The sequence below is a fragment of the Nothobranchius furzeri genome, chromosome 11 (genome assembly GCF_043380555.1).
Source record: "Nothobranchius furzeri strain GRZ-AD chromosome 11, NfurGRZ-RIMD1, whole genome shotgun sequence".
NCBI classification, from domain to species: domain Eukaryota; kingdom Metazoa; phylum Chordata; class Actinopteri; order Cyprinodontiformes; family Nothobranchiidae; genus Nothobranchius; species Nothobranchius furzeri.
Window position 1 is genome coordinate 69862259 of NC_091751.1, and position 12111 is coordinate 69874369.

General features: G+C 42.8%; 1 protein-coding gene across 1 annotated transcript; it reads left to right on the plus strand.

Moving 5' to 3' along the window:
* The first annotated feature begins 464 nt into the window (after positions 1-464).
* Positions 465-4895, plus strand: LOC139061882 (uncharacterized). The gene is made up of 8 exons (XM_070541796.1): positions 465-1501; positions 1601-2178; positions 2707-2917; positions 3320-3447; positions 3623-3706; positions 4405-4452; positions 4543-4623; positions 4691-4895. Exons 2-8 carry the CDS (start codon positions 2083-2085, stop codon positions 4736-4738), a joined length of 696 nt encoding a protein of 231 aa, XP_070397897.1. The 5' UTR covers positions 465-1501; positions 1601-2082; the 3' UTR covers positions 4739-4895.
* The last annotated feature ends 7216 nt before the right edge of the window (positions 4896-12111 follow it).

Consider the following 12111-nt stretch of genomic DNA (forward strand, 5'->3'; position numbering starts at 1 on the left):
CGTCACTTCCTCTCTTTGCCAACTTTGCGACAGATAGCTACCGACTGCGGGACGTTTAAACAATGGAGACCTCCGAAATTCATGATTTTCTCCTCAACGGAGAGCTTCCGGCGATTGAACAAAAGCGCCGTAAAATAAGAAGAATGGCGCCTAATTACAGACTTAAAGGTAATTAAAGATGATCTTTTATCATGGTCTACAGCTGCCCTTGCTGCTTGAGGGTACAGACTCCGTTATTGTTCTAAAGTAGGGTGTAACGAGTAATATCAGTGTACAGTGTAGCATCGTCTGTAATATCGAAACTATATATAGGTCTATATCTTGGTGTGTGGGCTTATTTTAGATTTTAAAATCGTAATTACAATATCATATATATATATATAGCCTATATATATATATATATATATATATATATATATATATATATATATATATTAAAGATAATTGCAATTGGAGGTAAATGTACCATATTGGTGCAGATCTCAAACTTTAATATCTGTCAGACATTTCAATTTACTTTAGTCAGCAACTCTCATCCTTTTTTTTTTTCATTTTTATCTTGTTCCAGACAACAGACTCTTCTACACTGGTCCCAGTATGCAGAGCATGCGCCTACACTGGTCCCAGTATGCAGAGCATGCGCCTGCTAGTCATGTCAGAGGAGGAGAAGAAGTCCGTTTTGATGGAATGCCACAATAACCCTGGTACCGGGAACCACAATGGTGTCAGAGGTACCCGAAACAGGGTTGTTGCTGGCTATTACTGGCCAACGTTGAACCAGGACATCGGTGAATGGGTAATGGCCTTTGTAGGAGCCAATATTGTTTTGGTTTAGATTATATTATGATCTAAGTTTATTTTGATAATGTTTTATGTACATTTCAGTTTATTGCACTATGGTTTGTATTTCCTTTGACCACTGGTGGCACTGCGGAGCCTATAAAGGTGTTGAGGTGGCAGTGCACTGGCGTTTTGTGGGTGACGGGAGGTCACACGGTTTTTACCGCTTCGTTTGGTTTCATATGCCACATCTAATTTGCCGTTATAATTTTCATCATTTACATAAACCTGGACAAGAAATAGCCATTCTGGGCCCAGCTTGTGATCGTCATCATATTCAGTAAATGGGACAATAAACCCAAACCCGCTTTCTGCCTGGACAATATTGTTGAAGCGAGTCATTGCCTCCACCTGCTCCCGAGGGTGACTAAAAGTGGGACTTGATAGTCACTACAGCCTTATCTGAGTGAAGAAGCTAAATCAGGTCATCATAATTTTTTCTAAAACATCTGTAGGCTATATAAATCTATAATTAATGAATGTGTTTACTTGCACACTTACATTTCAACATTACTTTATGTCTTTTTATTTTATTATCAATTTACATCAACTGGTTTAGGGTTTCCTAGACGTATTGTTTGCCTTTCAGGTCAGATGTTGTCATCGCTGCCAGATGAATGACCCGATCAAGACCGTGGCACCAACATTACATCCCGTCAAGGTACATCTTAAAGCTATTTACATTTAATTTTCAAGTTAATAAGCTTGTCTGCTGCAGGTTAGCTTTAAATTTTCACTTGATACGTTCTGTGACCTGCAGGTAAAGAACCTTGGGAGGTGCTGGGCATGGATTTAATTGGACCACTCCCAGAAACACGTCTAGGGAACCGATATGTCCTGACCGTGACCGATCTGGGTGATTGCAGAACCTCTTAAGTCCAAGACTGCTGCTGAGGTCTCTGCAGTCATGACGTGTAAGTTATACATGTTTGGCACGGTGAGGAAGATCATCACTGACCAAGGAAAGGAGTTTGTGAACCAGGTAAAATTTGTGAAAGTGTTAGTCGTACCTTGACATTTGAGATGATGTATTTAGACCAAGTCTGCTCATGCCACTGCAGCTCCGCGACAGCATCTTCAGCATGCTGAATATTAAACGTGCCGTCTCCGGGGCGTAGCACCCCCAGACCAACGGGCAGGTTAGCATTTGGATACCTAACCTTGAGTAACTCATGTGAAATCTGTCATGCGTCTTTATCTATTCTGCAACACAACTCAAAGGATGAGAGGACCAACCAGAACATGAAGCGCGCTCTCAGAAAGCACGTGAACCAGAACCACGACGACTGGGACGTTCACCTTGCTGCTGTGGTGTACGGCAGCAACACTGCAAAGCAGGTATTCCTATTTTGACATTCCGTATGACTTTTACGCTGCTTCACAGTGTAGCGTCGTCTTAAGAATGTGTTTTTAAACTTAAGTTTATATAAAAAAAAGTTATTGACAAGTGCAAGAGAAAATGAATGAATGGGGAGATTTTGTGTGATCAGCACTCCACCCGCCACAGTCCCTATTTCCTGCTCTTCCACCGACTTCCACGTCTTCCTGCTGTGATGAACGCCTGTCCCATGGACGATGACTTGGAGGTTGCAGACCCGGAAGAGGACGTCGACACAAGAGTTGAGGAGACGACGGTTCTGAATGAAACGGAGGGCTGACCGACAGGGAAAGGAGATTTGTCGAGGGGAAAAAGGGGAAATGTGGTTAATACAGTTCTCATTTTTTATTGTGTATTCAACATTCTTTCTGCTTTAGTAGCTAACTTTTCTGTATTTCTATATTTCCAGAATGAGCGTTGCCATGGCGACCTGGTGAATAATAAATATTTATACTTCTCTCTCTGCTTTTCATGTAATGTTTTTGTAGGTTCTTCGCAATATTGAGAGGGCACAGGACACCCGGAGGAAGACCTTTGGAGCACGGAAAAGGAAGCTAGTAGGGCAGTGTGTTGTTCAAGCAGGCGATGACGTGCTTCTGTCAGGAGATGCATTCTCCAGCCATCACCAGGGACCGTGCACTGGCCAGCATCACACCAACGGGGGTGGCCACTGCTGTGAAGGGAGCAACTCGCCAGAAGGTAAACGTGTCCAGGCTGAGGAACTACCACAGATCAATACTGATTTAATGTTAAAAATGAATTTAACCCTTTGATGCATAAAGGTCACTACAGCGGACAGGTACTCGAAATTGTTATTTCTTTATGTTTGCTATTAAGCACAGCTGTTGAAGACTTTATTGCATTTGAGCCCCTCCATTTGGACTTCAGTAAGTCAAGCCAACATATTTCATGTTCAGAATGCACGCTGTCCACTGAGATGGGCATGTAATAAATTATTTGTAAATTACCAAAATGTTACAAAAAATATTTGTTGAAACATGAATGAAAAAAATTGTTTAAAAAATCATGGTTGAAGATTTCATAATTCATGCATCAGAGGGTTAAGTTGGTCTGTCATGCCACATATTTGTATATTATCAGCTCCACCAGCTGATGGGAAGTTTCTCCTGGACCACTTGTATGGGACTCCTGCATGGCAGATGGATCATCGGTATGCCAGCCCAGGAGCAAAGTGGCAGAAAGACTTGGACCCTCTTCAGTCCAGTCTGGTACGGCACGTTTCTATGCAGCCGCGTCAGACCTCAACAAGTCAAAGTCGATGATAGATTTAGAATGGCTGAAGTATGAGAATCAACGCCAGCCTTATTTTGTAGTTGCCCTTTTAATCTTTATTATTTTCTATATTGTGTTGAAGCAAAATCACATGAAATGCTCTTCATTTAGGTGGAACGTGTCTTGGACCAAAACCGACCTCCAGGAGAACTCCTAGTGAAGGAATGCCTAACTCGGGAAGACTTCTGGAGCCGGGTTTGGAACAGTCCATGGAATCTACTGTAATGGGCTCGGCACACGGGAGGCGACATCGCCTCTCCTCCATTCATTTTCAATGAGACGTGCTTGACAAAGCGATAATCGCGGGTCTCCCTCCTACCAAGCGAAACGTGAAAAACGTGCGTGTGAAAGTTTGCACTCGTGCACGTGTCGTGCACGGATGACCCAGCGACGCGATCCCAGAAAGTTGAAACATTTTCAACTTTTCATCGCTGTCGCTCGGACGAGGACCAATCAGCGGAGGTTTCATTCACTGACCAATGAGCGGACAGGATGCTCCGCACACCTCCGAGCAAACATGGAGGAGAAGTTGATTATTATTATGTTTTATAGTAAAATCAGAAGTGAGATTTCACATAACTCTAGCAGCACCTTGTGAAACATCATATCTACCACTTTATCAACTCTGAACCGCTTAAATAACCTTAATTCCCTCCAACCTGACACAGCCAGTCAACACAATGGAAGTTTCGATTTCGCCATGGAACAGAACGCGTAGACGGCTTTGCCGCTGGCGCGGGTCGCCTCCCGTATGTTGAGCCCATAAGTATAATACTTACTGTATATAAGTACATCTTGTTACTTAGTCTAGTGCACTGCAGAGAAAAGATAATGAAATGCAAGATTTTAAGAATAGTAAATGAAACTGATTCTGTTGCTCTTTGCTGTTTCAGATTGGGAACGCTTGTCTGAAGATTGTGGGGGAAGCTGCACAAAGACATGTAATCTGTCGTGCTGGTACACCTTTTCTTTGGTTCTAGCCATGAACGGTGGTTGTGTGTTGATTTTGCTGTTTTGTGTGTTTCCTTCAGGGAAAAGGTGTTCACGTTGCTGACCTCTATGTCGTGGCCACCTGGAGGGATCCACAAGTCAACCTGCTGCGTTGCTTGCCGGTATGTTTTTGTTGGTTTTACCCTGCATGTGCATGTTTACTTATCTGTACCATGTGGAAAACTTCAGGTCCAAGGACATCCTGCTTTTTCCTGCTTGGAGTCGGCAGGCAGGTGAAGCTGACCATTACCTGCTCTGTGTGAGTGCTCTTGATCTTTCTTGCTCTGTGTGTTTTCATCTGATAGAAAATAACAGAGGTTGTCGTGTTTTCATGGATGATGCTAACATGTCTATTTCAGGCTATGTTGGTAGCTGAGAGACAGATACTGTTTCTGGACTCGCTTGGCCCTGATGGTTCTGGAGATGATCTCTACCGAACCACATTTAGGTCGACACTAAAATGAAAATGTGTTCTGGCCGTGTCCAGCGGCCTCTTGTGTTCTTTGGAAAGATCGTCTAAAAGCAGCCTCGTTCTAAGGCTTAAAGGTTTGGGAGGCAGCCTCGTTCTCACCCCGGCTTTCCACCAGAGCCGTCAGCAGCACGTTACTGCAGCAGCACGTCATAGCTGCTGGTAGGAACCGCTGTGGTCAACAGAACCTTTTCCACCGGAGCCGTCAGCAGTGCGAGTCGGCCGCGTCTCAGGAGCAGCATGTCGCGGCCTTTACGCGCCGGTTCTATTTTCTACGCGCGACGCCTCTGAAACGGGTCAAGTTTGACATTTTTGGGGAAGGAAAGACAGGAAATCGGACGCGGAAATGGAGAGAAGCTCCCGAGATTTTCAGAATAAAGAACGTACTGCCTTCCGGTTGCTTTACTTTAAAAAAGGTTACTAACTGTGCGTCCCCGTGAGAAGTGATCACCTAGCTAGCGGTCTCCTTTGTTTTTCAGGTCCGTACTGGCGATTATAAAACGGACAGAACATAAAACACAAACCATGTTGTAGTTTTCTCCTGCTTGTTGTTGTTTACTGACGAAGTCACTCGTGTGACTTCGTGCTCGGTCGGTGACAGCTGCTCCCCTGCTGCTTCGCGTCTCGGAAGGGCCAAGCAGCAGCTTACTCGAGCAAGACGTGCTGCTGCAGTAACGTGCTGCTGACGGCTCCCGTGGAAACCCGGGGTCAGGCTACTTCACGATAGGGATGCACCAGTACTGATATCCAGGCCAATACTGTTCTCATTAACTCGTATCTGCATAGTTTAGTTAACTGATACTATGAACCGATACTTTAAATGTGTAAACTTTCACAGAAAATTTTTATTTTTCACTTGAACTTTGAATTTTGTGGTCATTTTAATTCATATGTTTTTTTTATCTAATTCACCGTTACCTGTAACAAGCACTGAAGAAAGTAAAAACTGTCTTCCGATTCATTCCATTCCATTGTGTGGTAGAATTATCAACAAGTACTCGGATCCAATTATCTGTATTGTATTGGTTTGAAAAAGTACTGTTGCATCCCTACAACATGAATTTAACGTTTGATTGGTGTGTTGTGTGTGTTCTCTACCAGGCCAGGAGAGCAGCAGCCTTCACTGACTCTGGATTCTGGTGGAGAACACAGGAAGAGACCTTGAGGTATGTTTTCAGTGCAAAAGTGGGAAAGCTCATCAGCTGCATCATAATGCAGTTAACAACTAGCAGCTGCATGTCAGCTCTCTTCATTTAATGCAACATTTTCCTTTTTACAGTTCTTTCCCCAGCAGTTCGTGGGAAATTGCTGCGGCATCTTTATGCTGATGGTGAGAATTTACTTGCCATTACTTGAATATAACATTTAACGTGTTAAAGATTGATTTTACTTTACAGTATGCTCTCTGCATCTGCACCTCATCTCCACCGTCGTTCACAGAGGTAAGCTTTTTCAGACAGTACCACCAAAGTATCTGTGCCAGTGTCCAGTCTTCATAAACCTTACATTAGATTTGTCTTCAGGAGGAAATGCCAGCAATTCGCCTGTGGTGGTGCATTCAGCTGATGAGAGATTCGGCATTGAGGGGTGTGGCAGGCTCTTTAGACAAACTGGCACCATCATATTTGCAGCTTTGATTCAGGCAAGACATCAGGTCAGACAGATGTTTGTGAGAGTGGCTTACTGTAAACCCTGAGATTGAACATACTGAAGAGAGCAGCGGTACACAACTAGAGTCCATTCAGACTGGCGTTGTTTTCTAAAGGCACGGACAAAGATTTGCCTTCTGGACAGAAGAAGCATCCCTTCTCCTCCAGGGGACTCTCCAGCCTGTCTTCAGGGTACCAAAGGCAACCTCCTCCAAGCCTCCACCGAGTCTAATCAGACCGGGGAGAGAGGACAACAATCAGATAACAATGTTGAGACTATTCATCACAATGCAGGTTTACATACATGGTGGTAGTCTTCATTTCAGTCTAACGTGATAATCATGTTTTCTGTTACAGGCTGAGGCTGACAGGTGTCATACTGGAGGTAATCTATCGATTTTCCTGTTTCTTTCATTTGTTGATATAACTGAATTACAGTAATCCCTCGTTTATCGCGGTAGATGCGTTCCAGACCTGGCCGCGATAGGTGAAAATCCGCGAAGTAGGGACTCCCAGCATGCCCCTCGCGGGGATTCCCTCCACGTCGCACCTACGTCACAAACCGCGGCTATCAACGGAAGTCGCCTTTCCAGCTCACCACTCAGTCATCGGTTCTTCAGATTCATGATCAGAGTTTCCAACCTACCGATCAATCCAACGAACTATCAGCTCATAGTAAGTTATCTTACTTACTTCTGGAAAGCCCGGCATTTCCGTGTCACTTCGTTGACGCTCGAACGCTCGGGGGTTTCCTAGAGCAGCCGGCGTTTCACCGACGCTATCACTTCCGCGTCTGTGAAACCACGCTCCCTATTGAATTATCGTATGATCACATTCTCTTTTTGTGGGTAAAACTCAAGAAAAAAATTTTTTTACTTGGTTTTTTTAGTTTTATTACTAAAAGTGCATTTTATGATGAAATTGATGAAAAAAAAACAAGAATTTCTTGATATTTCGCATAGAAAAATACCGCGAATCAGTGAAAAATACGCGAATCTGCGAATTCCCCCTGAAAAATGCTCCAAAGAAAAAATCCGCGAAGCAGCAAATCCGCGATGAACGAACCGCGAAGTAGCGAGGGATTACTGTATAACTGAATTAGTAGTTATACTCACAGGCAGCTCCTTCAGAGACATTATTCAGTAGTAGAATGAAGTAATAGTACTACTACTCAATGTAATCCATGCTTTCGTTCTTTTTTAAACACAGACTGGCTGTGTTTAAAAAAGAACGAAAGCATGGATTTACAAAGACACAGCAAGAACACACCTAAGATACTCAATGTAATGTTTTCAGTCCTCATATTTCTGAAACTTTATGGACAAATTTAGTATTTTCATTATTGTCTCCTGACATAAATGTTACAGTTACCAGAACGTGTCCTAATGGACATATTGGAAGAGGTTGTTCTTCACGAAGGAGATGCAGCGATCTTCAAACTGGCTCTGGTGTGCTCCACGTTCAGAGACCTTGTGTCTACTGAATGTTTCAGAAGACGAGCACACTTCTAGTGGCTTCACAGTGAGGACTTCAGTAAATAATGAAATTATATACACAGTTATTGTTGCTGTTGTCACGTTTTTCACTGACAGCATGTAAATGTACTTTTGTTTTGATGCTTCTGCTTTCCACAGGTGTTTGCACATGGAGCAGGTTCTCAGAACAGTACAGAGAACAGTACTTTAACATGTACTCTGCTGAGATCTGCCTTCAATGTGGAGACCAGTACAAACACTGCCCCGGAGGTATGCAACACTCTATAATCTTATATTGTTGTCATTACACACAATAAAAATCTCAATGATGCATGACATCATTAGCCTAGTGAACTAGACCAAATTCTGGCTTGTCAGGCTATGACATCATGAGAACCATACCACTTGGAGCCTATTCTTCTCTGGTTGAGTTTATTTATTTATTTTTTATTACAGGATACGTTGGCCGAGGAAGAAGAGGAGAACTAACGGCACTTTACTCGGAGGAGATGCTCCCAGGCTACTGCAGCCACTTTTGCAGCCAAATGAACAATTAATGTGTCCGCTCTGTCGCCGCCCCCATCTCCACACACAACCACACACACACACTCGCACGCACACACACGTCTGTCTTTCTATCATAGTGAGGACCCTTCATTGCCTTCCATTCATTTTTGTGATTTCACCATGCCTAACCCATACCCCAACCCTAACCAACGCTGATCTATTCCTAACCCTAACCTTAACTAAAACTTAATTCACACCACGCCTCTAACTGGTATAGTAAGCTTCTGGTATGCTTCTAAAAAAAGCGAGGACCAAAAAATGTCCTCACTTTGTAGGGAAAATGGTCAAAATGGTCCTCAGTATGTAGTATGTACAAGAACACACACACACACACACACCACCCTGGTTGTAGTGACCAGGTTCCCCATCAGTGGTTCTCCCACATCTTGGTTTGCGTTTTGATGCCTGTTTTTCTTTGTGAGAGTTTTTGATCCTTCTTCTTGGAGTTCTACAGCAAAAACTGTAATGCTTTTGTGGCAAGGTGGATAAACGAGGGCCCAGGCGGGATTCGGTCCCCAGACTCCCAGGTGAGAGTCATACGCTCTAACCAGTCAGCCAAAGGGACATCCCCTTGGCCAAGTAGCCAGGGCGCATGATCAATCGGGACACTGACAGGACACACACTGCCACTCTGTTTGAGAAGGTGAATCTGTTGGGCTTGTACCTGGTACTCAGAGTACCACACTGCCAGAAGACAGGCTGAAAATAAAAAGCTTTTTATTTCCATCAATATGTGTCTCCTTATTCAAATAATCTGGGCTGTAACCATCCTCTCAATCCTTTTTCTGTTGTTCATGCTCTTGTAATCTGTTGTTTGTGCTCCGCATTATTACAGTAAACCTGTGGAAATTATAACGTGGTCCTGTGTTATTTTATATGGATATAAACATGAGTGTAGTTAAGTCTGTATTTAACATGTTTAACCTATGAATACCTTGAGAAACTAACATTAATTTTGCAACACTGTGAAAATGATCACTTTGGTCTTACAAAGATTTAAGTTATTTCAAGACAAAGTGGCAAACTAAGAAATCTAACACAAACGTAGAAAGTAAACAAATTTTAGGTGAATTGGCTTTTGTGCTTTTGTACATTTCATGTTGGAAAACATTCATAGGACATGTAGTGCAAATTAATGTCTGCTGTATCACAGTGACACATTTTCATCTTTTAAATGAAAATATAACCTACTGTGTGGAGAAAAACAAACATGTAACAGGTCACCTGAAGACTGATCAGCCAGTGTTTACTGACAGTTTACAGTGGACATTATCAACAGAACAGCAAGATAATTCAAATCTATCGTCTCCACACATACAAGCATAAACACACTAAATCACATTTAACACGCATATAAAAACACGATTTGTAACAACGCAAATTCAGTTTACAATCGGGCTAATTGGCTCAGTCAGCAAGTGGCAGCGTCCTCGTGCACTGCGGAGTAAACTGCCATAGAACGGATCACAAGAAGAATAGAGCATCTGCACATGCGCAGTACGGATCAGGGAGACCCGATCTGAACGGTCCGACGTTTTCTTTTCTTTTTTCTTTTTTATCTACATTATATTGAAATGTTTCACTATTACAAACATTTTAATAGATACTTATTATTTTTTAACATCTTAACAGATACTCTGACCCGTAACTATCGTAAAATGCTCCGAGCGGAAGTAGACACCTTTCGCGCATGCGTGGTACCGATCGGGTTTCCTCTATGACATCATTGTAAGAGGAAGAAGCAAGAGTTCTATGACACATCAAAGCACGTTGACAGCTTCATTGCTTCACAGCAACAGACTAGTCAGCATAACAGAGCTCTTGACTGAACAGTTCAGTTGCGTTGAATTCTGACTTCAGGTATTCGTTTCTGATCCCTGTTTAAAGAACATTTCTACTGGGAAACGTAGTTTGTACAACTTTATCGAGCTTTTACAGATTATTCTCAAAAATGGAAAGGATGTACTCGACATCTTATGTCACACAAGAGGAGCTTACTCCGTTTCATGGAACGTCTTCAGGAAAGACATTTTTTACTGATGAACGTGACACGGCAGCACAATATCATCGTGATCGGGAAATGAACCCAGTGGTTAAAATGCGTGCTTTTTTAGCCGAAGAACTTGAGATCTCCAGAGTTCAGCTTCGCGATAGTTTGGAGAAAGCTGGAAAACTGAAGAGTGAAAACAACAGGCTAGAAGTACAAAAGAATGAACTAAAACTGTGTGTGCAACAGTCCAAAGAGGAGATGGAAATAATGGAAAAACGTTTTAATGATCTGAAGAAGACTTTAGATGAGTTTGATGAATGTGTGAGCCAAGTGAATGCTGAGAGAAACCAAAAGTTTCTGGCTGTTTATCGAACACCAAGCACAGTTAATGAACTGACCGATAAAACAAACACGATCATGGCAATAGCTAACACTAAACTGGACTGCATCCTGGAAACATTTCTGTGTAATTTAAGGCAACAGCTATCGGCTACGATTCAAGTCAACGCAGGGCAAGCCTGCAGCTTCAAGGAGCCGACGCATCATCCTAAATCAGATGTGTTTCAGGTTAATAGCGGTTGTATAAGTGCTTTACAGAACACTGTCAAAGACACTGAATATAAAATCAGCAGATTCCACGAACAGCTGAAACTTTATACTCAAGAAATCGAGCAATTGCCAAGGAGAGCTGGACACCAAGACAGGGACCCATCTATCCTCTTAAACCAGGTGGAAAAACTTCAGATCGAGCTAGAATCTGCAAAGAACAAAGCATGGGGAGCAGAAAATGAGCTTAAACACGCCAGAGCTTATGCAGGTGAAAGAGATCAGATGGCTAAAAAGGTCGAGATCAAATTGAGCCATTATGAAAACGAAATTTTTCATCTACAGTCGGCTTTCAAAGACTTTAGAAAGTGGACAACTCTAACCAGAGCCAAAAACGGTGAGACCGATGCCTTGGCCAGTGTGATTGATCAACTTGAGATGAGAATAATGAACCTTACTGAAGTACGTGAGGAAATGGCCACTGCCTATCCCCCCAAACCCTACAAAACCGTCCCAGAATTGAGTCAGTTGCAGCTTGACTTTATCGAATTGTCAAAAAAGTATACTGAGGCTGAAAGAGAGATCCAGCAACTGAAAAATATAATGAGGGACAGCCCCAGCGAAGAGGAATGCAGTTCTTACAAAGAAACCATACAAGAGCTTCGTAACGAGGTCTCTCAGCTTAAGGACGAGCGCTCACGGTGCAATAAAAAAATTGCAAGCCTCCATCGAAACATAGAAAGGGTCGAGCGTGAGAAAATAAGTGTAGAGAGGGATTGTGGGGAGCTGGAAAGCAAAAATCAAGAGCTGCTGGTTTTAGTGAACGCTTTGAACGAGAATTGTGAATCGCAGAAAGAGGAGTTGAAAAGCGTGCGAGGATCTCAAACTACAGTGGAACACGAGGAGATGAAACA

What these genes read in the sequence shown, in the direction of transcription:
- LOC139061882 (XM_070541796.1), top strand. Translation starts at nt 2,083, where the DNA reads ATGAAGCGCGCTCTCAGAAAGCACGTGAACCAGAACCACGACGACTGG. An exon ending in AGGGAGCAACTCGCCAGAAG is followed by an intron (nt 2,918 to 3,319) that starts GTAAACGTGTCC and finishes GTATATTATCAG; the next exon opens with CTCCACCAGCTGATGGGAAG. An exon ending in GGGAAGACTTCTGGAGCCGG is followed by an intron (nt 3,707 to 4,404) that starts GTTTGGAACAGT and finishes TTGCTGTTTCAG; the next exon opens with ATTGGGAACGCTTGTCTGAA.